This window comes from Meleagris gallopavo, chromosome 17 (genome assembly GCF_905368555.1).
Source record: "Meleagris gallopavo chromosome 17, MGAL_WU_HG_1.1, whole genome shotgun sequence".
Lineage (NCBI taxonomy): Eukaryota > Metazoa > Chordata > Aves > Galliformes > Phasianidae > Meleagris > Meleagris gallopavo.
The window spans coordinates 9,799,896-9,827,754 of record NC_139420.1 but is presented as its reverse complement, the minus strand read 5'-3'; the positions used below and the strand labels follow the sequence as shown (position 1 = coordinate 9,827,754).

The 27,859-nt window shown below is 52.9% G+C and overlaps 1 protein-coding gene across 16 annotated transcripts in view; it reads left to right on the top strand.

Annotated features, from left to right (window-relative positions):
- SRRM4 (serine/arginine repetitive matrix 4) overlaps positions 1-27,859 on the top strand; it is a 69,565-nt gene that overhangs the window by 18,388 nt on the left and 23,318 nt on the right. For 4 of the 16 annotated variants that reach the window (XM_085238853.1, XM_085238860.1, XM_085238857.1 and 1 more), the window contains 6 exons: positions 232-5,795; positions 10,592-10,694; positions 11,836-11,984; positions 14,775-14,943; positions 20,311-20,415; positions 21,619-22,194. In XM_085238853.1, the coding sequence (XP_085094979.1) occupies positions 22,064-22,194 (131 nt within the window). In that variant the 5' untranslated portion in view covers positions 232-5,795; positions 10,592-10,694; positions 11,836-11,984; ... (1 more) ...; positions 20,311-20,415; positions 21,619-22,063. The other 12 variants (XM_085238861.1, XM_085238859.1, XM_085238855.1 and 9 more) reach the window with 12 other exon arrangements.

Below are 27,859 nucleotides of genomic sequence, written 5' to 3'. Positions count from 1 at the left end.
TCAGCTGTCCTGTGATACCTTTTGCTGTCTCTGCCCCCAGCATGATCATCCTGCCCCAGCATTCCTGCAAGGCCAAACAAACTGCAGTGTGTGTGCTCCTGGAGACAGAACTGCAGAAAATCAATGGGGCCAGAAGAACAGTGCAGTACGTGCTTGTCCTTCAAGCTGCCAGCAGAGGGGATGGCATCTTTGCAGCATGATGGCTCATGGCTATTTTTTTTCCTCTGGCAGGAGCTGTTGCTCTGAGCTGCAGTGATGCTGTACTGAAGCTTTGACGTGCAGAGCTCTGTGTCCAATTCCTCCGAAGCACACTGTTCCATCTACCTTTGAGATGCCAGCTCTTCCAGGGTGAGGTGGGCTGTGCAGCAGAGCTGTCCCTGCTCACACTGTAATCCTCAGCCCTCAGCTGTCAGCGTCTTGGATGAGTTCTTGGAGGGTATCCAGACAAACACAGGAGAGATTTCAACTGCTGCGATCCCCTGTCCTATTTTATCTCATTTCTGACAGCCCAAGTCTGCTGAGGCTGGGAAGGTGGTGAGAAGAGGAGAGCAGCTTCCTGCATTTGTGGATGGAGAAGCACTCCTTGCTCTGACAACCTGCTTGCTTCTGCCTGTTTCCTGCACTACTGACGGACTGTCTCTTGCCTTTTAGATTAGCTGCATCTTCAGGAGAATGTCCCAGATGGCTCTTTAGGGAAAGAAATCAGAGACTGATCGGTGGCCAAAAAAAGTCTCTCATCCAGTATCAAAGCTTTAGCTGCACCTTATGCTTCCCAAGGACAGCTTGGAAAGGGCACAGTGGAGCTGCTCCTGTTCCTCTTGCACAGGGCTCAGGGTGAGTGAGTCTGCACAGGATCTGTGATGAGGTCCTTGCCTTGGTCAGGCTGGAAGAGCTGCTGCAACCTTTCACGCGGCGTTGGCCCTTCTATGGTCTCTCATACCCAGCCCAGTCTGCTAATAAAGCACTTGTTCTAAATAATTTTCACCATCACCTCCAGTTGGGTTTGATCTATCATGCCTGTCTGTAGGCACAGGCAGCATTCAGCGCTCCCAGGGATGGGTGGGTGTTCAGGCTGGATTTCTTGGCCATCTGGTGTGCTGCTGGGCCGTTTGTTACCCAGGCCCTTGCAGGGGCCTTGATCTGATGCTGCAGAGAACTCTCTGCAGGGAAGATTCAGCCTAATTTCTGGGAGCCTGCTGGCAGCTGAGGAGGGAGCAGTGTGGGTGGGAGCCCTGGCTTTCCAAATACCTAAAAACTGAATTTGGATTGCTGCCTGCCTATTGCTTCCTCTTGAATGGGTGAGAGGAGGCATTGCTCTGGTCCAGGTATCGGCAGAGAACCTGCTTGTGCCCAGGCTGGGTGTGCCAGATTGCTCCCCGAGGGCTCCTGCCTTCCCTCCCTGAGCTGGAACTCCTCCTGGTGCATCTGGTGGTGCCTCGTGATATGGGGACCATGAGTTGTGAGGAATGACTTCTCTCTGTGGCTGCTCTGTGGAGCAAGAATCTGGCCCGGAGCATAGCCTGGCCTTTGCGGGGCTGATGTTCAGCAGTTGAGCTTGGCAGCTCCAGAAATTGAAATGCAAATGAAACAGAGAGCTGAGGGGCAAAGGAGCTGCTGGGTTTTTCAATGCTGACCTCCACTGTCGAGAGGAGAATTGTATTCTGGGTGTTGCTTGTGTTCTTCTTCCTGCCTTAGCCTGGGCCATGCACTGCCAAGATAAAGGAATGCAATTTCCTTTGCTCGTGTCAAGATCTTATTAAGCATTTCCATAAAGCAAATAGGGAGGGGACAGCCCAAGCCTTAGAGAGTCACTGCAGTCACTGCACAGCACTCTAACCCTGGCAGCCCTCAGGGAACGCAGGCTGACTGGCAGCAGGAACACTGCCCAACTGCTGGGGAGCTGCACGAGAGCACAGGTCCCTTACTCCAGCCTTTCTGCTGCTGGACATATGGGAAAGCAGATTTCACCGATACAGATGATCCCTGCTTCAGGATGTAAGGAAGTGCCCGTGCTCCTTGTTTAGCAGGAAGGGAAGCCAACCATCTCTTCCCCACGGCATGCAGGTGGCTGTGCCCTCCGTGTGTGGGTTCTGTTGGGGCTGCAGGTGGCACGTGGAGCTGGCTCAGGGGATGCTGCCCCATCCTGCCGGGTCTCTGAGGTGAGCTGAAGGTGTTCAGGGGGTCTGCTGTGGCCAAGCCCTGCCCTGTGCTTGCTCCCTGTGAGTGAAGTCAGGGAGGGTGCAGCAAAGCCAGGAAAACCCCCATGCTGTAAGGAAAAGGCACTGTCTGGAAACCATCCCACGTGCTGGAGAAGCCTGGCTTTCTGACAGAAGCATGCTTTAGATAAAGTGCTTTTGTTGGCTTGTTAGATCTATTATTCATGCCTTTATGTACACAGCAGACCTAGGGAGACCGGCTGTGGCCTCCAGCCCAGCCCTTAGCGCAAAGGGGACGGCGGAGATGCGTCCCTGGCAGCAGCAGCGAGCAGCTCCTCACCCCTCCATCTCGGCACTAATCCCACTCAGCCTCCATCCTCCGCTTCCCCCCGCTGAGGCTGCGGGCGTGAGAGGCCGGCTGCTTCGTTAGGGCCGAGCAGATTAGCTGTCCCCTCGGGAGCAGCTCGCTCAGCTTGCACTGAGATAACGGGGCCGCGTCCTCCAGGCTGCTGGGCTCCTCGGCAGCTGGCGGAGCTGCGATTAGCCTCAATTTATGCAGACTGTTAAACAAACACCTGCAAGGTTCAGGGATGGGGAAGCCAAGCTGTTTTTGCGAGCGGCTGGTCGTGTTGCGTTAAAGTGAGAGTGCTGTCCTTTCCTCGCCGCGCTCCTGGAGCTCCCAGCCATCCCCAGCCCTTGTGGAACTCACAGGGCTGTGAGTACTGAGCTGGCTCTGATGCTGTGCTGGGTTGATTGCAGCAGGGACAAGCACACTTGTGTCTTCCGGGGCTGCTGCTGTTTCTTGTTCTGCTTTCTAAACTTGTTCTGCTCTTATTGCTTTCTCTGTTGTTTGCTTGCCCCTAATCCCCAGCAATGGAGCTGCTGTTATCATCAGCAGTGCAATAGGTAGCGTGGCAGGGGCAGAGCAATGTCAACATCTATTGAAGTGTTGGTAAAAGGGCTTAACGTGGAGAAAAGGAAATCTTGCTCCTCCTGAGACCTCGCTGGAGCATTTTGTCTAATTAACCTCAGAGGTGATCACTTACAGCAGAGTGGTGTGCCAGCAAAGAGCCCAAAAATAGGCTCTATCCAAGCACAGCTCAAAGGCACGTGGCTCTCCTTTTGTAAAGCTTGGCGAGACCTGCTGTGGAGTGGGGCTAGAGCTGAGCATGGCTGGACTATTATTATCTGCCTGGAAGTTGGACTGAAATTGCAGGGGCATTGTTCTGCATCCTATGTGGATGCACATGCTCATACCGTGCACACACAGCGCTGGAAAAGAGATCCTGTGTTACACCCATGGGCTCCCAGTTTGGAGAGAATGCCTGCCTCTTCCTTTCACCCAGAGGAGATGCTGCCAAATGGCTGCTTTTACCAACCCACTTGTTCCTGCTGGGTGGTTTGGGAATGGTGCAGCAGAGCCAGGCACCAGCGGCAGCAGTGCCACCTCCTCCATGTGCTGCATGCTTGTGTGTGGGATGTGCATGGATTTCTTCTTCCCTGGGTGTTTTTATCAGGTTCTGAGAGAATTCTTTCAGTGATCTCTTCTGGTGGTTTTTTTTTTTTTCTTTTTTTCTTCTCTTTCACAGGTATCTAGAGAAATCTTGTGTTTCCAGGTAAGGATGTGCTGGATTTACAGTTGCCTACCACTGTTAATGCATCCTTGTCTGTGTGATCATGTGAAGGTAAGATCTGCAGTGACCACATCACCTGCTGTTATTCTTTTCCACGCTGCTCCAGGATGTTTTTCCTACACTATATTTTTGCAGTCATTTTACTAAGGCTTTTTCATACAGAGGAGGAAAATGGAGGCAGCTCTGCAATTTACCAAGCAACCCGCTGGGGAGCAGAGCCTTGTGGCAGCAGCATGGCAGTGGCTTTGGATGGCAGCGGGTTTGGGGTTGGGATTGGAAGAGGAGAGCATCTCCTGGCCCCCCTTGCTGCAAAGGGGGTGCAGAGCTGCTCGTGTCCAGCAGAACACAAGGACAAGCTGTGCATAACGCCTGTACTGTAAGTGGCTGAAATCAGTGGGTGGTTTTACCCAAAGAGGGCAGTGCCGTGCCACGTTCCTCCCCAGTTTGTAAGGCGAGAACAGTGAGCATCAAGGATTTCTTGAGGGGGAAAATCACCGTGGCTCATGATGAGGCAGTTGTTTTCCAGAGGTGTAGCAATTACCTCGAAACAAAACAAAACCAAAGCAGAAACAACAACAGCAGAAAACCTTGCAAGTAACTGTCACACAAATGCCTGTTCTGTCTTCCGTTTTTCTCACCAACTTAGGCAAAAGTACAGAGCCGTAGTGCTGCCCAACTTTAAAGCACTTCTCCTATCTGTATTCCTGCCCTGACTCACTGCAAGGACAGCTGTGAGCTCTCCTCTCTGCTGGAGGACATCCCCCCTTAGCTCCCCTGGAGCTGTTGGTCCCCATTTCTGTCTCTAGCAGCTTTCCCATCACCCCACCCCAGGACTGTTTCTGCAGGGAAATGCTGCTGTTGGAAATTTGGCTCACTCTGGGACAAAGTTAGGGCTGAGCAGCTATTTACACGTTGGCATGCTGCTGTCAGAAGTGGGGACTGAGCCCCTTTCTCTATAGGGAGGAGGAGGGGTCCCACAGGCACTGCTGGAGGCTGTGAGTTGCGTTCATACTGCATGCTTGCCCTTTGGGGATATATGGGAACAGAGAGGTTTTGCTGTATGTGGAAGGAAAGACTTCAAACAGCAACGAGCCAACGTTGCTGTTTCCAGAGGAACAGCTCTTGCCATGCTGGGCAATTGGCTGAAAGAGGTGAGTAGGGCTTTCCTTAGGGGTTAAAAGCTCTAGCTCTGGTTAGGTATATTCATGTGGGCTTTTTGCCTTTCGAAGAAGGCAGATGAAAAGGGCTCTGACTCCTTTAAATAGATCTGCACTTCCTCCACCAGCAAGGAGCTCTGTTAGGATTGCTTGCTGCTCCTTTCCGCCCAGCAAGGACAGCTGCCAGTTTAACTCTTAGCCCTCACATTAACAGCAGAGGGGCTGAAATGAAGAGTGTTTTCCCTCGGCAGCTATCGAGAGGAAGCAGTTTGCTGCTGCTTGCTGGTTTGTATTTATTCTGCTAGTCAAAGCATAGAAGCACGCGTGGGTGCGAGGTACAGCTGGTGCTTGGAAGGCCCTGGGTTGCTGGAGGGGCACGGAGGGTCCTGGGAGCATCGCCTCTGAGCAGGCTCCAGCTGGCTCTGAGCTCGGTTACCCCACAACTCCTGCTGCCTCCCGTGGCTTTCGGGCACCGACGTGAGCAAGTGCTGCTGCCAGCTCGGAGCTGCTGCCCTGGCTTAACGTGGGAAGGCAGGAGCATCTGTCCCCCACTGCTTTCCTATTAGCAGGCTGCTATAAGGCAAAAAGCCATCTGCCTGCAGAGGTTGGGGTTTGTGATATTTGCTAACCCAGGAAAACACTGCTACAGGAAGGCAGTCAGGCATGAAGGATGAGAGATCCTCTTTCTCAGAGTTCACTGAAATGGGAATTTCCTGCAGGTTGCTTTCCCATTGACCAGAGGGAAATCAGACCTGTGGTTCATCTGTACGCCCTTCTTAGTGATGCTGAAGAGACTCAAAATGTGGTGATGGCCCCACGTTCCTTCCTGGAGCGTGCTCTTCCTCAAGGTTAGTGCTACCAGCTAGGGCCTTGTTTTCACAGGCAGCCTCTAGTGCCAGGTTCGTGCTGATCTTGCTAAGCACTTTTGCTCCTGAGGACATCTGCAGCTGGTTCAGAAAGGTTTCCACAAAGCACAGTCATTTATCGTGAGCCAGCATTTGCGGAGTAATCCCGTACAAGTCGTTAGGTGGGTCGCTGGAGCTTGTCCTGGGATCTGCCCAGGGAATCCCAGAGCTGCCTGGGGCTGAGTGGTACCTCAGCTCTGTGCTGAGAGCCTGACCCGGCCCATGGTAGGGTAGCCCTGGCAACTTAGGTGTGCTCCCTCCCATGATTTTATTTAATTTCTGCTGTCTCTCCTTTGTCAAAACCAGCGTAGGCCAGCTAATGTCCTGATGCAAAGGGTGCACCCCCCTTTGCCGTGCCATCTATCTGGTGATATCAAGGGCAAGAGCATCACGTTCTGAATGTTCATAAGGGAAACAGTTTTCTTCCTTCACCCCTCGAACTTTTTTGCATTCCTTCACTGTGTTAATTAATACGTTCTTTAAGCTGTATGTCAGTCCCTGTTCTTGCTTGCTGTAGATGAGGCTGGCTTGTCAGTGCTTGGCCTCCTTTTCCCATCAGCTCGAGTGGAGCTGTTACACGTTAGTCCTCCAACAGCACTTTGATTACCTCTCATAACACAACACTGTCAATGCAGACTGACCAATACAGCAGTTCAATGAGTGTGTTGCTCTTGACAAGCCTTATTTGCCCTGGATAAGTCAGGTAGAATATCTTCAGCTGCAGGTAATAGGCAGTAACATCCTCTCTGTGTGTTATCTGAAGGTTTCCTGATCTCTCCTTCACCCGAAGGGGCTTCCTTGTCTCCACTGCAGCAAGATGCAGAGCCTGAACTAACTCTGAGCAAGGAACTGTGGAGTCCAGAAACAGCAGATCTGCTTTAAGTGAGGCTCTTGCCCTGGGTAATCATCCCATCTTGAGAAGCACAACATACTATCTTAGACTTCTCCCCAAGGTGTGTTGACCAACGTGCGTTTGCTGTCTAGGAGCTGCCCTGGCAGTGTGTGGGCCATCATCTTCAGCGGGAAACCAGAGACAGCAATCACTGCTAAGTGTTAGATGATAGCATGTTTTGCTGGCTGCTTTGATGCATTATGTTTTCCACCATCTGTATTTGCACTGTGTTGGAGGCTTGCTTGCCCTGCTAGGGCTGGGCTGCGATCCCTCCAGCACTGTGAGCAGCCAAGTGTGGTGTTTAGAGGGTGGAGAGGAGATGGCAAGCTTTCTTGCAGCCGTTACTTTGCTATGCTGATGCCTTGCCTCCCCACACTTGCTCATTTCTTCAAATATTGCTGCTCTCAATGAACTCTTAGCAGCTGTCAGTCCCCATTCCTGAAGTGATGTGCAATTCTGAGCTCCTTGCTGTGGTTGGGATGGTCCTTGTGCTGACACTGCTGAGTGCTCCCTGCTCCTGTACTTGGCCTGTTGTGCTTTTTTAGCCTCCTTCCCAAATGCTCCTAAGAGCTTCCTTTTGGAGCAGAGCTGCAGGAGCCAAAACAATCTCTGCTCTTGCAGAAAGAAGCTTGCCTGGATCCTCTCCCCTCAGCCACTGCTGCCCTGGATGGTGTTTGTTGGCAGGCTTTGCTCCCAGTGCTCCTGCTTACCTCGTGCTCTCCCAAGAGGAACAAGCTTCACATGATGGCTTTGGAAATAAGTCAGGGCATGTGTCTTGGGCAGCACAAAAGGAACTGGAAACCTGAGCTTTGTTTGCATGCACGTTGTTCCTGGTGTTGGCAGGGATGAGCCCTGGCTCCATGCAGCTGCTGTGACTGGTTTACTGGGCACAGCATGAGTTCCCTCCTCCTTGAAGGACATTCACTGTTTTTTGAAGCCAGCAGAGGTAAGATTCACGCTTCCTGAGAGCAGCAAGCTTTTTGTGTTTGCCTCCCAGCTTGGGTGAATAGTTCTGCAGGAGGGCAAGGAGGGGAGCTGCACGCAATTACCTGCGAACACTGGAGAGTGGTCAGAGGTCCCACTATCAGCCGTGGCCCAGCTGTACTGAGTGAGCCTGCTCCCAGCATCCTTGGCTCCTGCAGATGCACGTGAACCAGGCTGGCTGTGTGCTGCAGGTGGAAGAGAAAAGAAGCCTTTCATCTGCTCCCAGAGAGCAGGCTGGCAGCCAGCTCATGCCTGCTGTTTGGTTCCCTCTGCCACAGCCGGAGCAGGGAGGTGGGAGCTGAGCAGCTGTGCCCCTCCTCAGGGATCAGCCCAGAGTGAGAAATGTTAGGAATGGACTCTGCTCCTGTGTTAGCAATCAGGTTGCTGCTGCAGGGTTATCTGTCAGCACTGCCCTGGGGTCACAGTGTCACACAGGAGTCCCTCCTGGAGGCACTCCCATGAGCCAGGTGAAAGCTAGCTGATTTATCAGGTGCTCTCTTTGCTGTGCACCCTTCCCAGTGTCCTTGGGTACGTGAGCCTGGATGCAGGCCCTTCTCCTGCCCTTCACAAGGTGTCTCTCCTTCCTACATTGACACCCTTGCTTTCTGTTGCAGCAGCAGCATCCTCCCATGTTGCTGTCTCAGCTGTGCTGGCTCTGCCAAGGATGTGCCCCTCCTCCTCCCTGCCCACCGTGCTGTGCCAACGAGCCCAAACCCACTGTGCTGGTCGTCTGATTTGTTTTGGTTCATGTTCCAGCCGAGGATAAAGTTGCAGATATTTCTGTGCAGCGATAGGATCTCACCAGCCAGCCTTGCTTTAATGCGATCCCAGGCATTTGAGGTGCCCCATTACCTTATCTCCCTTCTGCAGATATATGTTACTCACCTCTCACCCTAAAAGCGAGCCAGCCTGGAAGGGAACTGCAGAAACTCAGCCTCTGCAGCCCTGCAGGTAAACTGTCAGGCAGAAAGCAGTGAGTGAGGCTCCCACCCGGCTGCCTGTGTGCTTTTTCTGCACAAGGTTCCCTTCTTTCTGCTTGCAGCGCTGTGCTGCAGTGGGGTGGCTGGGAAGGCTGCGTCACAGCTGACTCACACTGCTGGTAAGGTGGGAGCCTCAGGCGTTGGTTCCCACCCAGCTCCCCAGGGGCACCTGTTTGCTCTCTGGCTTTGCAGTTCAGCAGTCCCTGAGGTGAACCTGAGATTGCTGCATGCAGGGGCAGTGAGGCTGTGCCTCGTCCCAGCCTTCCCAGCTGCATCTTGCTGCTCTCCCTCTGTCACATGAGCATTACACCATCTCTCCCGTAGAGAATGAGTGTGGAAAGTGCCTGGTTGCCAGAGCAAAGTGAAATCTGCTCCAGCTTCAAACGCATGCAACCCCAATCTGTGCACTTTGGGTAAATGCTAAATTCTATCTCTGGTTCATAAAGAGGGGAGGCTGATGCTGAAGCAAGGCATGGGCACCAAACACCTCATGCCTCTGCAGCTCTCAGGTCTCTTGAAAGTTCCTTGATGCAAAGAGAAACGTTCCCAGCCAGGGTGAGTCATAGGGCATTAGATGGCTGGGTCAGCCCTGAGCAAGCACTCAGATATAAAGGTGAGAATTGTTCTGTTGAATGGCCAAAAAGCTGTTGGTGCCAGAACGGCCTCTGTGAGCAGGCAATGCAGAAAAATAAGAGGAAAATGGAAGGGGGTGTGGGGAGCTGGAAATCAACAGCTCAACAGCACTTCATCCAATACAGATCCTTGAAAATACAGGAATTTTGAAGGGAGGTAAAAAGATGTGATGAGAAACTACATGGGAATTTCTAGCAGTGAGGAGGAGGAACTGAATTTTAGCATATTGAGGGGGGTGAAAAAAAAAAAAAGAGGTAAAAAGCTCTTAGCTATAGGAATTGGGAGAGCAGAGTGCATGTTTTTGTAGTCTGGATGGGGCTGATGCCATTCCCATGTGATGTGCACGGATCTGTTTCTATTCCTGCAGTGCTGGGCGGCGCAGGGTGGGCAGTGCAGGAGCTCTGGGTCACCCCATTGCCTGTGCTCAGGTCCTGAGCTCTGGGCAGCACAGCTCAGCTGCCCACCAGCTCCGTGCTCCTGGAAGATGGTCGATGGAGGTTTGTTGTGGGGTTATGTAATGATTGACCTCGTGGAAACGGGTCTTATGAAAGCATAGAATCGGCTTAGCTTGCGGACGGCTCAAGCTGCGATGCAGGAGATGCTATCACTGCTGTTAGGAATTTATACTTTTGTACGGTTGGGAAGCATTTGACTCCACCTCGTTGTGTCCTGGCTACAGAAATAGGCCCGGGTCACAGCTTTCCTTAGACCCGGCTGAGCTGTGTTCCAGCACCTTATTGACTCACAGAGCTGTTCCAGGTCTGCCCATGGCCATGCAGCCGGAGCCATCATGCCTGTCTCTGCCATAGGAGCCCCGTGTGCAGGAGCTGCAGGGAGGAGAGGCAGCGCTCTGCGATCCTTCTGAGCAGCACAGATGAACCCACACCTAATTGCTTTTAAAACCCCCTTGTTGCTATGGTGACTCAACAAGCGTGATGCTCACAAGTTCTTCTCTCCGCTCCCAGGTCTTGCGTTGGCACTGGGAAGCCTTGTGTGCACCTATGTACGTAGATCTGCTTTCTTCCAGCTTGCAAAGGTGGCATGCAGTCCCCTTGGAGCGTGAGCAGAATCCCTTCTGAGCTGGGGAAAGATTTGCTTGAAAGGTCTTGTAATAAGGTTAAGGAGAGGCCAACAGCCGCTCGCCCTGCTGCTGAGCACTTCAGTAGCTAAATTTAGTCCCTTGAGTCATTACTGAGTCAGCAAATTGGGGGCAGGAAATCTTGATTTCTCTTTTCTTCCTTTTTCATCAGTGATGTACCCAAGACGGGCTCCAGACTGGTTTCCCTCTCAATCCAGCATGCTGCCTGCCTGCAGTGCTTTCCCCTGGAGCATCCTTGAGCCTGTCTAGAAAAAGTAAGAGCTCAGTTCCTCTCTGCTGCAGCCACCTGCCCTGACAAGTGGCCTGTCCTCGGGGAAGCAGCATCGTTTCCTATCATTAGTGATGCGGGGCATGGGAAGCTGTGTCCAGTCAGCTTTGTCTCCTGCTGGGTGCACGCTGGCCTGTGGCAGCTCATGAATCCCCTGGAGCTGCCTTGAAACCCACTGATGGGTAAAGAAACCCCATCCAGCTGCTCTTCTGTGTGCCTGGGAGTGCCTCAGCATGGTGAATAGCAACGAAAGAGCTCAGAAGACACAAGCATGAATGGTAAAAGTAAGCAGCATCAAGAGATCCAGACATGCTGCACTGACAGACCTGTGCAGCAGCCCAGCTTAGTTCAGACTGGTCTATCCCTCATTGCCCTGCTGGCCAAGGGGCACCCAGCAGGGACGTGGCCTGGCAGATAGATGCCTGCAGGCAGCTGGCTCCTTCCATACATGCTTCAGGGTCACCAGGAGACTGCGAGACCCTGGGCTGGAGCAGATCAGCAGGTTGTCCAGGCAGCTCAGCATTGCCCCTGGAAAGCAAATCCTGGCAGCAGAGCCCCTGTTGCTAGCTGATGGTATCAGTTTGTATTAGATCCCACTGAGTGTATTTTACATAATTTGTTTCCCAGAATGAAGTGTTTTTACAAACACAGCATTTAATCACCTTTTAAAAAGGAATGAAAAATCGCCTTCCTCCCTGAAGCTAGGAAGAAAGCTTAAAAGGAATCAGGAAAGTGCTCTCCCTACAGCACTCGCTGTGCTGGGAAGCCCAGAAAACCTGGGGTTGGACTGGAAAAAATCTGAGGGCTCAAAGAGAAGAGCCCATGCTGAGAACATTGCTGCTGCCCTCACTTCTGTTTCTGGTGGGGACACCCAAAAGCAGGAATTGCTTCGGGTCCCTCTGCAGGAGAAGGGAGCACCACCACCGGGCTCTGGTTTGCTGAAGGGATGCTCGCAAGCCACACTGCTTCTCAGCACCTGGAGATAAATCAGTGCTTGCTGGACGATGAAGGGCAAAGCGGTGCTTCTGGCCCTGCTGTGGCTGCTGAGGATGGATGCTGTGCAGCTGACTGTGCACTGCAGCCTGGGCTGGGGGCTGCCGCTCTCACTCTCATTTCTTTATTCACAGCAAGCGAAGGATGAAAAATCAGAGTAATGGCCAAGGAGACGACATCCATTGGCTTCTCTTGCCCGTGGTGTGAGCGATTTATCTAGCTAAGGCATTGCATTGGAGTGAGGCCAGGAGCAGGAGGACGGCGCTGCGGCGGCAGCATCAAGGTGTGCTACCCCCCTCTGTGCTGCCTTTGATTTGCTTCCAGGAGGGAACTCTGCTCCCCATTCCATGCAGGCCCGGTGCTGGCTGGCAGAGCAGCGGGAGCCCTGCTGTAACTAATGAGATGTTTGCTGCTCGCTGCCTGACACTGCGGTGGGTTCTCAGTGTGCCTGAGCCCTGTGCTGATAAACCGAGCCTCCCGGAGATGGAGCGGCTTCCCTCAGCTACAGGCCTGCTGTGTTCACTCTTATCTAATAGGATCTTTCCTCTGAGCTCTGCTTAAACCTCCTGTGTAGCATACCAAACCACTGAGGTTTGATCCTGCAGAGAAGCAGAGTGAAAGCAGACCTGAGTGTCAGCTGCCCTCCTTTGGGTCACTATGGGACAGGACACACGCTCATGGGGGGTCTGTGGGTTCCTTGTGGCTCTGGAAGGTGTCCGAGAAGGGAGGTTTTCCCCCCAGCCAAACATTTATCCCCTCCTTGCTGCCGTTGCTGATTAGGGGATGGGTGTCTGTCTCTCCCCCGTTATTTATTATGCTGTAAAAGCCAAGGTAATGTACATCAGTAAACGCTGTGAAGGGTTTCACACGTGTCAGCTGTGCGTACTTTATGGAGCAGACACTCTTTCAAGACAACGGGCTCCGTGTGGGGAGGATGCTGTGATTAATGCTGCAGCGTTCGGCTGGCTGCTTCCTCCCTGCTGCCACACTGAGCTGATTTCCCAGAGTGCCCCAAAAATGTGCATGAAGCAGCGTGGGACAGAGGTGAGGGGAAAGCTCTGTGCCTCCTGTTGGCAGGAGGATGGGCAGAGCACACAAGGAGAAGTTTCTTCTCCAAAAAAGCGGCGATGCAGTGGCACAGCTGCCCAGGGAGTGCTGAGCTCGTTGTCCCTGCAGGAGCTCCAGAGCCGTGGGCATTTGGCACTGAGGGATGTGGGCATGGTGGGGTGAGCTGGAAATTCGTTTTGGAGACGGTCAGACCCTTTCCTGTAGGCACCTGCCTGTTGCAGGAGACGTCCTCCATCTCCACGAGTTACTCTGGGCAGATCCAGCTCTCCTGCAGGATGCTCTCAGTAGTTGCTCTTCGCTGGTTCTGAGGATTTCTTTCTCCCAACACTTGTAGGTGATTGCTTCCTCCTTCTCCTCCGCCTTCCTTTTGTCTCTCTGCAGCACGACAGGTCTGGGAAGGGCCATCTGCCGCTGTGATTAATGGCCCTTTTCTGGCAAAACAACAGAGACAAATGTCCTTCTGAGCACGGCAGAAAGAAGCGCAGAAACAAGCTGGCTAATTTTCAGCCATTATTTTGGAACCCAAACTCCTTCCCAGTATCAATTTAGCTATTATTTCAAAAACTAATTAATCCTCACTCATGCAGCTCCGAGGGACCAGTGTTTAGATAATTAACAGCCCGTGGATTATGACAAGCCTTGCTCTCGGATCCTGTTACAGCACTTGCCTTCAAGTACACTCACGCTGTTGTTCTGCTTACCAAGTCCTTTCATCAATCCATTTTTTTTTTTTTTTTTGGACAATTAATAACAAATAATTAGCCAGGATGGATTCTATTTGCTTTCTTGCAGCTCAGCTTCATTTTGCAGGACTGAAGTGTTCTTCAGCTGCGCAGGCTTGTAGTGATTTTGGAGCTAATTACAACCAAGCAGGATAGGTCACTGCCATTACCAGCATCTGGAAAAGGGAGTTCTTATTGCTCAGCTCCTCAGTAAGTGACATGAGGTGTGAGAAGGGAGGTGCTTCTGTGAGGTTGTTGATACCTCTCCATCCTGAGCTTCCATCCCAGGAGAATGTCTCTTGAAATTGCCCAAAGCTTCTCTTCTGCCGCTGCTCTGAACTCCTCTTAGGAGGTTTCTGCCTGTGAACAGATTTGTCTTTTCTAACTTTGCTCAGGAAAGCTTTAGCTACACGAGGAGTTTTCATCTTACCTTTCAAAGAGGTGAAGCTCGGTCTCAGCCTTTTTCCCTACGAGATGCAGGTCTCTGGCTGGCATCCCCTCTCTCCATGCTGATGGGTGCCTGAAAGACGCCCTGGAAGCAAGGCTGGGAGAACACCTGTGGTCCCTGCACCTTCTGCCCACTGAGCAAAAGCAGAGCGAGGGGCCCAAGCTGCCCCGGTTCCTGAGCTGGCTCTGCTTGGGGCAGCACGAGGGCATCCATCAGGTTGTGCTGGTTTGAAACAGCTGAGCATGGATGCAGACTCGCTCCTGGTTTCAGGCAGAAGGAAATCCTTTCTGATAAGCTGCTGCTGTTTCAAACCAATGATAAATCTCTGCAGGTAGAACTCCCTGTGCTAGCAGTTTGACCCCAATGAAGTATTTACCAGGATGGCAACTCACTCTGCCTCGGGAAATACTGTCCTTTCACCTGTGTGCAGCTCTCCTTTCTTTTGCAAAGCCCATGGCTTAAGGAGAGCATCAAAGCAGCCAGCAATCCTCTCCCCACCTTCCCAGTCTCTCCCCGTTCCCTCTGCAGATGCAGTTTGCCAGAGACCCTGTGGCTCTGCACCTTGGAGGGCAAAGAGCTTGCAGGAGAGCTGCACATCTTTGTGTTTGGGATGCTGTGTCCTCTTAGCAGCAATCAGAGAGCAGCAACCCGGGACCAGGGGAGTGGTGAGCCTGGTGGAAATGCCACTCATGCTGGCTGTGAGCAACGGAAATAGAGCAAGGGGCTGCTGCTGCCCCTGGTGTGTGCACCCTGAGGTGATGGAGGCATCTTCAGAATTGAGCTTTTTGGGAAGGTTGCATTCTTTTGTCCATGTTTTAATGATTTGTTTCAGCAGGGCCAGGTGTCTTCCTCTGCCATGCTGCCATGACCTTTGCGGTGAGGTTGTGCATGGAGAAATGTGCTGAACCGCCCTGTTGCCATGGAAACCAGGCTGGGAGGGGACCAGCCTGCTCCTGCTAATTGCTGTGGCTTTGTGACCCCATCCGTCCATCCTCCTGCCTCCTGTAAGTCTGTCCAAAGGCACAACACTGCCCCATCCCGCATCATCCTGCCCCTTGACTCCCAGCCCCAGTGTCATGAGCAGGATCTAGAGTTTCCCTTTCTCCCTTTTGTGTTATCACAACCTGCACGAGATAAGTTAAAATCCATGGCTTGAGCATCCCTGCAGCCCATCACCGTGTGCATGCACATCTGCCTGCATGCTTGTTGCAGGAGCACAGTGGCAGTGCAGTGATGCACCCTCCCTGCATCCCAGGCTACCCTGGCTTAATCTCATCCAATTAAATAACTGCAGATAGTGGGCTTAATAAGGCCCTGCTATGAAAGATTACTGACTATTTCTTTTCCAACGTGCAGTGAATTAGGAGGCAGCCTGCAAAGCAGCGGTGAGCAGGGAAAGGACTGCTGCTAATTACTGTCCCCCGTGTCCCCTCTGCTGTCACCACTGCTGCTGGGCCCCCCATTGCTCCCTGCACCTGATTGCATTTTGCTGCTGGTTGTGGCCAATTTGCAGCTCTCAGCTGCTGCTGCTTCTCCCTTCCCCCCACACCCCCTGCTCCTCTTCGAGTTTATTAATGAAAACCTTATCTGTCGGTGCAGATAATGCCAGAAATAATTAGTGCACACAGAGGGCTGGCAGGCTGCTCTCTGCTCCCACCACCCACACCCTCTCCTCTCCCTGTTTACAGTTTCCTGTGCTGCTTGGGGCTGCTTTTTGGACCTCCTTGCTCTATACAGATTTATTTGCTTCTCTCTCCAAGTTTTCTTTGCTCGAGACAGACCTGAGGCACAGATGCATCCTAAAGGGCTTGACCTTGACCTGGGCTGCAGGTGCCCTGACCTTATTGCTGCTGGAAATGGGGAGCTGCCCCCAAAGCCCAAGAGCAGGGATTGCATTTGCTCCTGGCATGCTCTGGTCAGGTCATGGCCTTGCTCCTGCTGTGCCAGCGCCGTCCTCGCTTTGCTCGTGCTCCCTTTCATTACAGTTAGCATCATTGTCTCTTGGCTTAAATCTTTCAGCCTGATAAAGGACGACAGCACTGCTCGAGTGCCTGGGATGGCATAAATAATTCCAGTGCTGAGAGAGATTTACGGCTATATAAATGTCAGGAGTGAGCCCAGTTTGTATTAATGGCCTTATTAGTTACGTTGCTGTAAAATACAGATCCTCCAATTGTTAAGCGGCTGTGGTTTTGGTCCACAGCATTAATCCAATAAATTTGGGTTTCTCAATACAAATCTTAGTCCCTGAACCGCACTGGAAAATTCTTCATGATATGTCAGAGAGCTTTAAATGGCTTTGACTGAGACAGAGGTGGGAATAACAGAGCTGGTGGGAGTGCAGGTGTAAGGCAGCCCATCCCACCCAAGGGCATGGGAAGTGTGGAGGTCCCTTGGCCATGGGGGCTGTGGGGTGGGATTGGTGGTTTTGTCACCAGCTTGGAAACCACAACCCAACCCGAAAACTCCCATGGCCCCAAGGTGTCTGTCTGTCCTTCCCACCCTGCTGCCATCCCTCCCCGTTCCCTGGTGCATCTCATATGAGGACGTTCTGCAACTCTGCAAACTTTCCACCAGCGACCTGCCAAGTGCACGGGGAGGGAGAGGGGAAAGCACCATGATAATTGAAAATAAATGGTGCATTATATGATATAAATGTTCTGGTGCAGCCAGCTTGCTGTCGCTGATTATTTATTTGTTACTTGCAAACACTTTGAGGAGGTGTCTGGGGAGAGGGGTTTTGGAGATAAAGTGGTGATGCCTTCATGCGGAGGGAGCTGTGGGGCATGGGGAGCTCTGTGTGTCCTGCAGCAATGGCAGGGGGACAGCCACAGCCATTGGAGCAGAGATGTCACTGCCACGAGGAGAGTCCAGAGTGTGAACCCAATGTTTTGGGGCATATTGGAGGTCTTCTAGGCCCTGTGTGCATCTGTGAGGGGCGGGGGTCTGGGACCAACATGAGCAGGGAGGCTCCGGAGCTCTGCTCAGCCTGAGGTTGGGTTGCTTGCCGTGTCTCTCTGGTTGGAATTAACTCCTGTTTGGTAGGGGAGGAGGCTGCGTTTTCCCAGGAGGGGTTGGATTTGACCAGGAACATGGACCCATTTGTTGTGTTGGCTCCTTGGCCATGTCATGCTTCTTATGCCTTGATAAGACTTATCCTGGATTATTTTTCAGCTGCTAATTAATCTTGAGAGTGTTGTAAAAGCTTTGAACCACTGCTTGAAGACTGAGTGGGTGATTTCTGGCCTTGTCAGACAAGGGAAGGATGTGGGGGTGGGATCCCAGTTGTGCACTGAGTTGCCCTCCCTGGGCAGCTGAGACATCCGCTCTGCAGAGAGCTGGGATCTCTGCATTGCTGGCAGGAGAAAGGCTGAGGATGAACCCCTTGTATCCTTTAGATGAAGTTGTAGAGATTTTGGCTTGAGGTTCTCCAAGTTCTGGTCATCTTGAATCAAACACCATGGACCAGGAGCAGCATGAGGGCTGAACATCCATTCAAAGCAAGGTGCAAACCCATCCCACCCAGCTCACTGAGGCAGGGCTGGCAGAACCCAGACTCCCACCGGCCTCTGCCATGGTGCAATCAGACTTCTGCATGCAGTGTTTTGGGCAGGCAGCACGCTGGCCCTCGGCACACTTTGATTTTAAGCCACCCTGGTTCAGTCTGCTCTGGAAGTGGACTCATCCATCACTGCCAGCACAGCAGGACCATGGAGCACGTCTCGCTCGCCTGCACTGCCACAGACCCTGAGCTCCAGGCATTGCCTTCCTCACTCCAGTGGCTGCCTTCAAGTACAATTCACTTTGTTATTAATTTCTTTTACTCCGAGGCTTTTAAAGCCCATGGGAATGGGGACTTGGGTCACAGAGACAATCTGCAGCTGAGTGCCTCTAAAAGCCGTGGGCAGAGAGATGGAAACTTGCAACAGGCGCGTGCCAACCTCATGGTCCTGGGTGCAGTGGCACTGGGTGAGCTGGGCTCAGTTCAGTCCCTTGGGGCTGGAACCCTGTCACCATCCCAGCCCTGTGCCCCCTAGAGACTCTGAACCCCTTGGAGTTGGAAGAGAAGCTATCCCCCAGCCATTAACAGCCTATACCAATCTGTAAATGATGTTATTTACAGGCCCATATCCCAGCCCCATATTAAAGACACAATTCTTATGCAGTTGGGCAGACAGCAGGATTCAGTGCTCTCTGGGACTTGAGTGCTGCAGGCTGCCAAAATCCTTGAGAAATGTTATTTTGGAGTCTGCTCCTCTGTGCAGGGGCCTGTGTGCCCCTCTCCTTATCAATATCAGCACACAGGACCCCCCCAGGTTCCTCCTCCTCAGCCCTGGTGTCTGTATTTACAGCTGGAGCATGCCAGGCTAATTGCTAATCAGTTGCATGCAATCAGCTCATCCCCCACCACCTCAGAAGGGCCGAGTGCTGAAGGTGACTCCTGCAAGAGTTCATTTCTTCAAAATAAAGGTGACAGCACAGGTTCGTTATCTGAGCAGCGGATGCTAAGTCGGGGGGCCAGCAGATGCCCTGGCTTGGGTTGGGCTCTGTGGGCTTTGGGCATGCACTTCTCTCTTGGATGGAGGAACCCAGTGGGGTAGAGCATCCCTGGTGGTGGAGGGACGTGCCTGGATCTCCTGCTCTGCAGCCGCTCGCAGGGAATGGCTGTGGTTGTCTGAACAATGTGATGGCTGTGGACTTGGTTTTGGGGACTGAGGGCTCTACTGTTGGCAGCACTGCTGGGGCCAGACTGGAGGCAGCCCCGTTTGTGGGGGTAATTAATTCTCTTTTGATCATCTGCCATGTAAATTATCAGCGGCCAGGAGTTAATCATGTGTACGAGATGAATCTTGCTCTTGCCTTAATGAGCGCCGAATCGTGACCGGCATCTGCTTACTCCCCACACTTTCATCTCCTGTGCAGTGTGAACAATTAATTGTATCTAATAATCTCCTCCTTATTCTATTAAAAAAAAAAAATAATCTGAGGGCAAACAGCCTCTGCTCCCCTGACCCTTTGCTGGTTTGGTCTCAGACAGCCACTTGCTCTTCTGGAGCAAACGAAGGGGCTGTGGGTTCCACAGCTGGAGCTGGAGCAGCACATCCCTCCCCTTGGAGCTCGCTTGTCCCCTGTCCCCAGGACTAATCCTGCTGGTCCCAGCACAATGGGGTCCTGCCCTGCTCAGCTGGGAACCAGAGGGCACCGAGGGTTGCTTGCAGTCCCTTGGTGACATGCAGTGATGTTTTGCCAGGGGCTCTTAGCCCAGTCCAGTCCAGTTGGAAGGAGACAGCAAGGTCAGCAGGATTTGGGGCTCCTGGTTGCATTCCCTGTCACATCGGTTCCCAGGGCTGTAATTTAGTCTGGTTTAACTGGAGCTTAAATTAGCCCGGAATGGAACGGAGCTGCAGCTGCATTCAAAAATACCTAAAATCACAGCGCAGTAAAACATTTCCGCATTCCATTAATGCCTCTCAGCAGGAAGTGTCTGCTCCCCAAATCCTCTGCTTGTTCTCCACAGCTCTGAAAGCTTGCGTGGCAGTGGCTGTCCCTCAGCCACCCATCCCCAGCCTCCTTTCTCCCCATGTCATTGGCATTCAGTTCTCCTGTTTATTCAATTAGTGCCTTTCTGCTTAATTATCTGGTTAATGTGAACATGTCTAATTGTTGCATTAGTGAGAGGGGGGCCTGTCCCCCTGCATGGCGCACAAGGCCATGAAACTGTACGGAATGGACACTTGGAAAAAGCCTGCTCCAGCTGATGTCCCCATGGAAGGGAGGAATGGGTTGAGTTGGGATGGGGCAGCCCCATGGAAGGGATGGACAGGGTGGCGTAGGATGGGTTGGGATGGGATGGGAATGTCCTATCACCATGCAGGTGGTGCCAATTTGGTGGCAATGGTGATGCCACCAGCTTCCAAAATGTCCACCTTCCCACATCTGTACGGCAGTGCATTTCCCTACTTCTATTTCAAGGAAAAAAAGGGCTTTTTTCTCCTTACTCTTTTCTCTCTCCCTTCCAAAGTCACCTCCAAAGCCTCATCTTTGGATGTTCCCAGCTGTGGGGACAGTGAACGGACCCAACGGTGGGGGGCTGTCCTTGGGAGCTTCTCAATGGGGAAAACTTTCCATGAAATGGATGTTTCTAAAGGGAGAGATGAATGCTGGCATGGGAGGGATGGACCCAAGACATGCTGCATCCTCAGTGTACAACCAGAATCCCCCCACCGCTGGCTGGGACTGGCTTAGCAGAGGGAATAATTGGTAGGTGCTGCTGAATGTAATGAATGGAGGGTACTCACAGCCTTTGTTTATTGACTCTTGAGTTCTAATGAATACTTTCAGAGGTAATTATTGATTTTCTGCATTTGCAGGAAACCTGCTGGCTGGGAGATGGGTAGAGGTGGATACAGGGAGGTTTTGTGCCAAACCGGGCTGCTGAAGAGCCTTCACCCATGGGGAGAAAAATGGGAAGAGAGGTATGGATGGAGATGCACCCAAAGTCACAGAATGGTACAATGCCACTGTCCTGGCCATGGGGCCACAGGGACAGACTCAGTTCTGCTTTGTTGAGTATTTGGGGACTACAAGAACCAACGGGCACAGAACAGCAGCTGCAGTGGGCAATCAGTATCCACCGGGTTCTGCAATGTGTAAAGCACAAAGCAAGCAATCCAAAACCAAGGAAAAATACGACATCTATAGAAAAATATTTGTCCAGCTCCAGGACAAACCCAGCTTTATTCACTCTGGAAGGGAGAAGAGATTAAAATGTAATCCTGGGTAAACACATTTTCTGCTTTCTTCCCCTTGGGTACCTCTCAGCAGGCGCAGATCCATCCTGCTGAGCTCCCTGTGCTCATCCATGGCAGCAGCCGAATGCCCCGGGCAGCTTTTGGCTGTCATCTCCCAAATCAAAATCTGGGACTGGGGTGGGTAAGGGGGGCTGGGCCCTTAGGGTGGAGGGATAAAAAGGGGATGGTGTATCCCCACAGGGCTGCTCCCTGCAGGGTGTGGTGCTGAGATTGTGCTGGTAGTGCCAGTAGCACCCAGCATCGCCTCTGCTTATCGCACAGAGCTTTTTCTGGGCATCTTATGTTGCTTTTTTGGGCTGTTTATTTATGAGGCAATTTATTACAGCGCAGTTATTCTATAGTGGGGAAGTGTATTCCTGGGAGCCTCCGTTAACGGAGCCAATTGCTTAATTAGCTCGCTGATGTCTCCATGAGGTATGCCAGGAGAGGTTTCTGCTTGTAACAATCACTGCCTTCCCCCTGCACACACACCACCCGTGCTGCTAATTTAATAGTGCAAATATTTATTATCCCCAGTGTTTGGCAGCGAATCTGGGGGCGTTTCGAGCAACTCCAGTCTCTAGCCCCAGGGGCAGGGCTGGACTGATGGGGATGGCTGTGGGCTGGGGGGTTAAAGAGGGGAATGGTGAAAATGTTGCATTGCACATGGGGACCTCAGCTGTAGCTGCATCCTGCAAACTTCAGGGCAGGCACTGGTGCCCAATTGGGCATTTGGGCACCAAGCTGCAGCGATGGGATGGAGCTGGCCCTGCTGCTCGTGTATTTATCACAAAAAAAAGTGCTCTAGTCCTCTGTGATTTTTCTTTCTCTATTGTTCCTGGCTATTGTTCCTGGCTCCATTATCCCCCGGTTGCTTACATAAATCAGCACGTGGCTCTCCGAGACACAACAGGGAGCAGCGCATCCATCCAAGGTCACTGTCCCTTGATGCTGCAAGAGACAAATCCCCTCCAAGGGCCGAGAGCTCCGGGATGCTTCCTGCGCGGCCGAAATGGGCCCCACGAGGACCATCCTGGTGCTCCGAGCCAAGGATGCTCTTGGTCCAGGGATGCTCCCGGCAGAGCAGCTGTGGGAGGCGGCACCGGGGAGGGGACAAGAGCGGGCCCGGCCCCATTCCCCGCCTCGCTGCCACAAAACGGGAGCCGGGAGCCGGCTCGGCTTCACACTCTCCCCTCCAACCCTACCGAACCGGGATATCCCCCATTAAACCTTGGACTGAACCCAAGCCGGCACCGAACCGAGCCGTGCGCGGTCAGGAGGGATGTAGAGATCAGCACCGCGGAGAGCGGCCGTGCCGAGCCGTGCCGGGGCCATGGCCAGCGTGCAGCAGGGCGAGAAGCAGCTCTTCGAGAAGTTCTGGCGAGGGACCTTCAAAGCCGTGGCCACACCGCGACCGGAGAGCATCATCGTGGCCAGCATCACCGCCCGCAAACCGCTGCCCAGGTAAGGGCGTGGGGAATCCTCGGCTTGGCGGCTGCTCCCTTCTGCAGTTGTCTTACTTAAGGGCTGGGGTCACAGGCTGGGGGATCTGAGCTTTCTGTTTCCCCCTCCCCAAGTGGGAAGCTTTGGCTCTTTGGAGCCTGCAGCGGTGTTAGGGGCTGGATTATAGTTTTGGGGTGGGGGCTCAGCCATGCAGCCCCCAGCACATGTTCCTCTGGTTGTCTGTCCCCCTCTTTCCCTTAGAGCCAAAGCCCAGGGCAGCAGAGTCAGATCACACAAAATGGGACCGAGGGGCTGCTGGTACCCACTGAGCTCTGCTGGGATGCGCAGGGATTTGTGTGACTTCCTCACAACAACACATCCTCAAATTTAGAGCATTTTTATTCTGTTGGCTGTCACAACATTGGTTAAGAGCATCTTTGCACTGTTTTTCAAAGGGAGTGAAGCTTCTTTCCATTGCTCAGTGTCACCAGAGTTTGGCGAAGGTGCTGGATCGGTGCAGGAGAGGTGCAGCCTGCACCAAACATCCTGAGGTCACTGAATGCTTCCACTTCTCTGTTAGTGATCAACCAAGTTTGGAAATCAGGGAAGCTCAGTTTGGGGCACCGTGGGCAGCAGTTGCTCTTACAGCATTTCCACAACTGGGCTGCAATCCCAAAGGCTTCACTGCAGAACTGATCTAAGAGCAAAGCCCTCTGTGCCAGCAGGCAGAGGGATGAAGGGAGCAGGGAGCCCAGCACAACACTACGGTGACCATCTGTGTCCGTGTTTCCTCCCACCTTGGCAGATGCAGGCAGCGTGGGGTTCCCATTGCAGAAGGGGATTTTCCTCCTCCTGGAGGGGTCTGTGGGCTTCTCGCCTTTTGGGTCCATGCGCAGCCCCAGATCAGAGTGCTTCCCCAGGGTGCCCCGGCTCTGCAGATATTGCCTCTTCCATCCTAATTCCCAACAGACTCGCTGGGAGGTTTGCAGGGTTAAAGCTCTGCTAAAACCACATTTCATCCGAAACAAAAGAATACATTAATCCCACCCATGCCCAGCCAGGGGCTGCGCTCAGGGGTCTGCCCTTGACTCCATAGAGCAAAGGGGATACTGAACACTGTGGCACAGAGGGAAGAGCTGAAGTGCCTCCTTTTCCGTCTCCACTTTCTTCTTGCTGAGTCTTTTATTTTAAGGCAGTGGGTGGTTGTTCATTATCGTCATTACCTGCGCACAGCCCCACGGAGCAGCTGTGGGATGCTGCTTTTCCTTCCATGGGGAGCTCCAAGGGGCACGGGGCTGCCACTGCCCACTGGCACCCACTGGCACCCCAAGTACCAACCGTATCCCTGCTGCCAGATGGCTGAAGTGGGTCAGCCCGGGCCAGCGCAGGGATTTATTTTAACCCCTAATCCCCCAGGATGTGTTGTGCTACACGTGCTTTCACTGCTCCATTTGCAATCGGCAGTGATTTCGGGGTTGGGATGGGGTCCGGTTCTCTGCCACCCCAACCTGCAGCTCGTCGGGCACATCACTGTTTCCTTCATCCCCACCATCCCACTCGGTCCCCACGTGTCAGCACCGGGCTGTGCTGCCGTAGGGCCCCCGGCACCGCTAATCCCCCCCTTGTCCACCGGGCATCTGCTCAGCGGGGCCTGGCTGCCATCTGCTCCTTCCCGCGCCCAACGAGCCGCAGCGCTAATGAGCCCATGGCTGCAGCCCAGCGGGGGGAGCGGGCCTGGAGGAGGAAAGCAGAGGGGGGAGAAGCAAAGCCCCCGTGCTCGGGGCGCCGTCAATAGGGCGGCTTTGTCAGCCCCTGCCCGCCGGCTCCAGCTGCACGGCGGCTGCGCTCATTAGGCAGCTCGAGGGCTGCTGGGGGTGAGGGCAGAACCGGGGATGCCCACAGGACCCATAGAGCTTTCCTCCTCCTCGTGGTCCTCTTCTCTCAGCCCCATTCCTGGCTTGGTACTGGGGCGATTCTCATTGGTCTCCAAAGGCACCGTCTGCATCCCAGGGCACGGTGTGGCAGCACGGGGTCTTGTGGAGCTCTGGACGATGAACCTGGGATAAAGTGAGGGGCTGCAGGGCTTTGGGTCCCCATGAGGGTGAGGGGCTGCAGAAAACCATGTGAGGCTAATCCTCCCCCCACCCCATTCCTGACTCCAACTCATGAATGGGAGATGTGTCCAAAAAAGTGACTTAGCCCATCTTGGCATGATAGGACCGTCTGGAGAGGGCTCATAACCTTGCACCACCCCTTCAAGGTTTAACTAACAAATATTTGGGGCTGTGAGACATCGGCAGGTCAGTCCTGGGAGGATTTATCCATCCGTAGGGCTGGGGTTCTCTTCTCCCCCTCCCTGCCCCTCTCCCTGCAGCTGGACCTTCATGAGCGTTTTTCCATAATATGAACTTTCCAAAGGCAATCCCTTCCTCAGTGAAATGAAATCATTTCATGCATGACTGCAATTCTTCGTTCTCTTTTTATTTTTTCCTTACCTTTTCTTCCCGTGGCCACTGAAACCTCTCTGTCATTGCAAAGCCCGAAGCGGGGCATTAAATCCCACCTGTGCTTGGGGTTGGCACTGAGGCTGGGCACTTTGTGTGACCATACAGCAACTGAGGGACAGTTGGGTGCCCGGAAGGGACACCTCAATTTGGAACCCATTGGTGCTCAGCAGGTAGAGGAATGGGGCCCGATGGCACAGGAGCAGTGATGGTGCCCTGGTGCGACGCAGTCCTGGTGCCACCACCTCCCCTCCACGGGTAAGCTGAAAGTGCTGACAAACACTGGGAGTGTAAAAATAGCAATTTTTTTTTCTTTTTTTTTTCACAAGTGCCTTCCCTGCTAGTGCAGCAGGGACTGCGAGGAGAGCTTAAAGAACTGGAAGTGGGAACAAACTCTATTAAAAGAGAGAGAGGTGCTGGGGAATGCACTGCAGTCCCTGCACTGTTCTTGTCCTTTTCTAGGGACAGTGAGACTGGTCTGAAATTGGTCTCTTTTGGGGCAGATTTGGGTTGAAAATGACCTCTTTTGGGGCAGGGTTTGGCTGAAATTGGCCTATTTTCGGGCAGGGTTTGGCTGAAAATGGCCCCTTTTGGGGCAGGAGTGCTTGCGCAGGGCATCTTGGGGCTGAAACAGTCCCTGAGTCCCCATGCTGAGGTTGGGGCTAATTGATCTGCTGACAACCCCGTTCAACAGTCCATGTTTAATTGATGTCTCTCCATTAATGAAATGAGCAGCTGGCTGCAGCTGGCCTGGCTCCAGGCTGGTCAGCAGGACCAAGGCCACGGGGCTCAGTGCCGCTCCTCCGGGGTCACTCTGCTCACTGCCCCCATTCCCACTTCCCATTCCTTCTCCAGTTCCCCATTTTGGCTCTCAGCTATGTTCCTCATGGAGCAAAGGATGGGGCTCACCTTGTTGTTCATGGTGCAGAAGCAGCCAAGCCAGCACCCCGCTCACCCTCCCCACCGCTCTGCTATTGATTTGCCCTGACCTCGCTTTACCATGCTCTGATTTCTTTCAATCAGGCTTTGAATGAAGCCTCTGCACCGTTCAATAGAACCAGCCCTGGGATGACCCAGCTGGAGGTGCTCAGACCGCTCCTGCATCCCCCCTGGATCATCTGCTGGTGATGCAGTGGCATAGGCTGCCCAGGGAGTGGTCAGGTCTCCAACCCTGGAGGTGTTCAAGTGCAGATGTTGCACTGAGTGATGTGCTCTGGAGCGAACACGGCACGGATCAGGGTTGGACCAGATGACCCCGGTGGTCTTTCGAACCTTAATGATTCTGTGATCCCGTGTGTCCCATGTCCCACAGCATAAACCCACCGCTTCCAGGCTGCTGCCTGTCCCCTTTGCCCCAAACCCGAGCATCCAATCATGCACCCAGCAAAAGCCTTCCCAGTCTCCTTGGTGGCCGTCCCCTCCTCAGGGCTGCGTTTGCTCGGTGTCACGTTGGTTCCGGCAGGCTGATGGGCACAGCGCTTGTTTGCAGAGATTGCACAGAGCAGAAATCCCTGCACTTCATCTCCAGCTGCAATTACCAAAGCCAAGTCGATGCAGTTGATGGTAATGGGATGGTAACACTGTCTGAATTTGTATTTAATGCTGATTCCAAGGGTCTATAATTTTCATCAGCACCACACGACTTTTTATAGAACAGAAAAAATGTGAGAGCAGTTAATGAGCTGTAATTCTGGAGAGCTTCTGCCTTGATTGGGACTAATTATTTTCTTTATAAAAATAATTAACAACCCACACAACCTATGGAGTGAAAGGCATGTGGCATTAATTAAACTGCGCGGTGCTTTCAGCGCACCTTTATCTGCTGATCCCGTCGTGTCCTGGGCACAAGGGTGGGCACTGGTCACACGGTGCCAAGGGACAGCGAGGGGGCAGTGGCACATTGGGACCACCCTGAGTCCAAATTCACCTCTTCCTGCAGTGCTCCAAGAGCCTGGGATGAGCCCCAGGTGGATGGGGAGCGTGTCTGTGTGCTTAGCCGCACGCTTACATAATATACAATTGTTAACAAGACTAATTCCTCTATTTTCCTGGAGGTATGCTGAGAACTAATGAATATATTTGCATAATCTTGATTTTGTTTATGAATAATTCTGGATTATCCCGACGTGAATGGCACAGGGGCTTTGCCGCTCTGGGTTGCCTTTCAGCAGAGGATAGCAAAGCGTTTTGCAAATATTAGTTCAGCCTCACAAATCCCAGCAAGCAATAAAATTATTATTACACCCAATTAAAGATGGATGTGCTGAGCAGGGGAATGACTGTCTGCAGCCTCAGGGCCGGGAGCCCGGGGCCAGACCTTCTCCTCGGGAGCTTCTTGCCACCTCCCTGCCTGGGCTGGGAGTCTCTCTGGTGAGAGGAATTTGTTGCTGAGTTCCTTATTGCAAACAGAGGGGGAATAAGCTTTGTCTGAGCACCAGAGGGAACACTCCTGCTCCATGTGGAGCATCTGCCAGACCTCCCTGTGCTCCCCTCCTGCCCGATGAGCCCTGCTAAGATCCATGCTCAAAACCATCTCCCATTGCTCCCGACAACTGTGTGCTCACAACCCGCTATTCGATTAAAAGTTAACGAGCTATGTTATTGGCAAATAAACTATTTATCTTGCTGCCATTTGCCCTGCTCAACAGAGCGGGACTTCGGGCAAAGGAACTGCAGCAAGGACCCATGGCTCTGTCTGGCGCGGGGATGGGACCTGGTTGACATCACTGTCAACTTTCTAGGCATGGAAACTTGCAGGGTGTTTGCCAGGGAGGGAGATTTGAGAAAAGGAGAGGCACAGGGCAGTTCCCTGAGAGCAGCATCTTGGGGAAGAGGACACATGAAGGCAGGGACCTAATTAGGATTGTAGCTCTAAGCTATGGTGGAAACACCTGCCCCAGTGCTGCCAGCAGCTGCCTGCAGCAGGAGTTTGCGATGGAAATGGAGCAATTCCTATCACTGTGCCCATTATCATCCCCATTCCGAACCCTATCTTCACCCTCATCCTATCCTCAATCCCCTCCCCATCCTGAACCCTGCCCCCATCCTCATTGCTTCATTATCCCCATCCCCATCCCATCCTTGTCCTCATCTGATTCTCATCCCTGTCCCCATCCCATCCCTAACCCCATCCCCATCCCCGGGCTGTGGCCATGTAGTGTCCCCGGAGCACCTGGCACCAA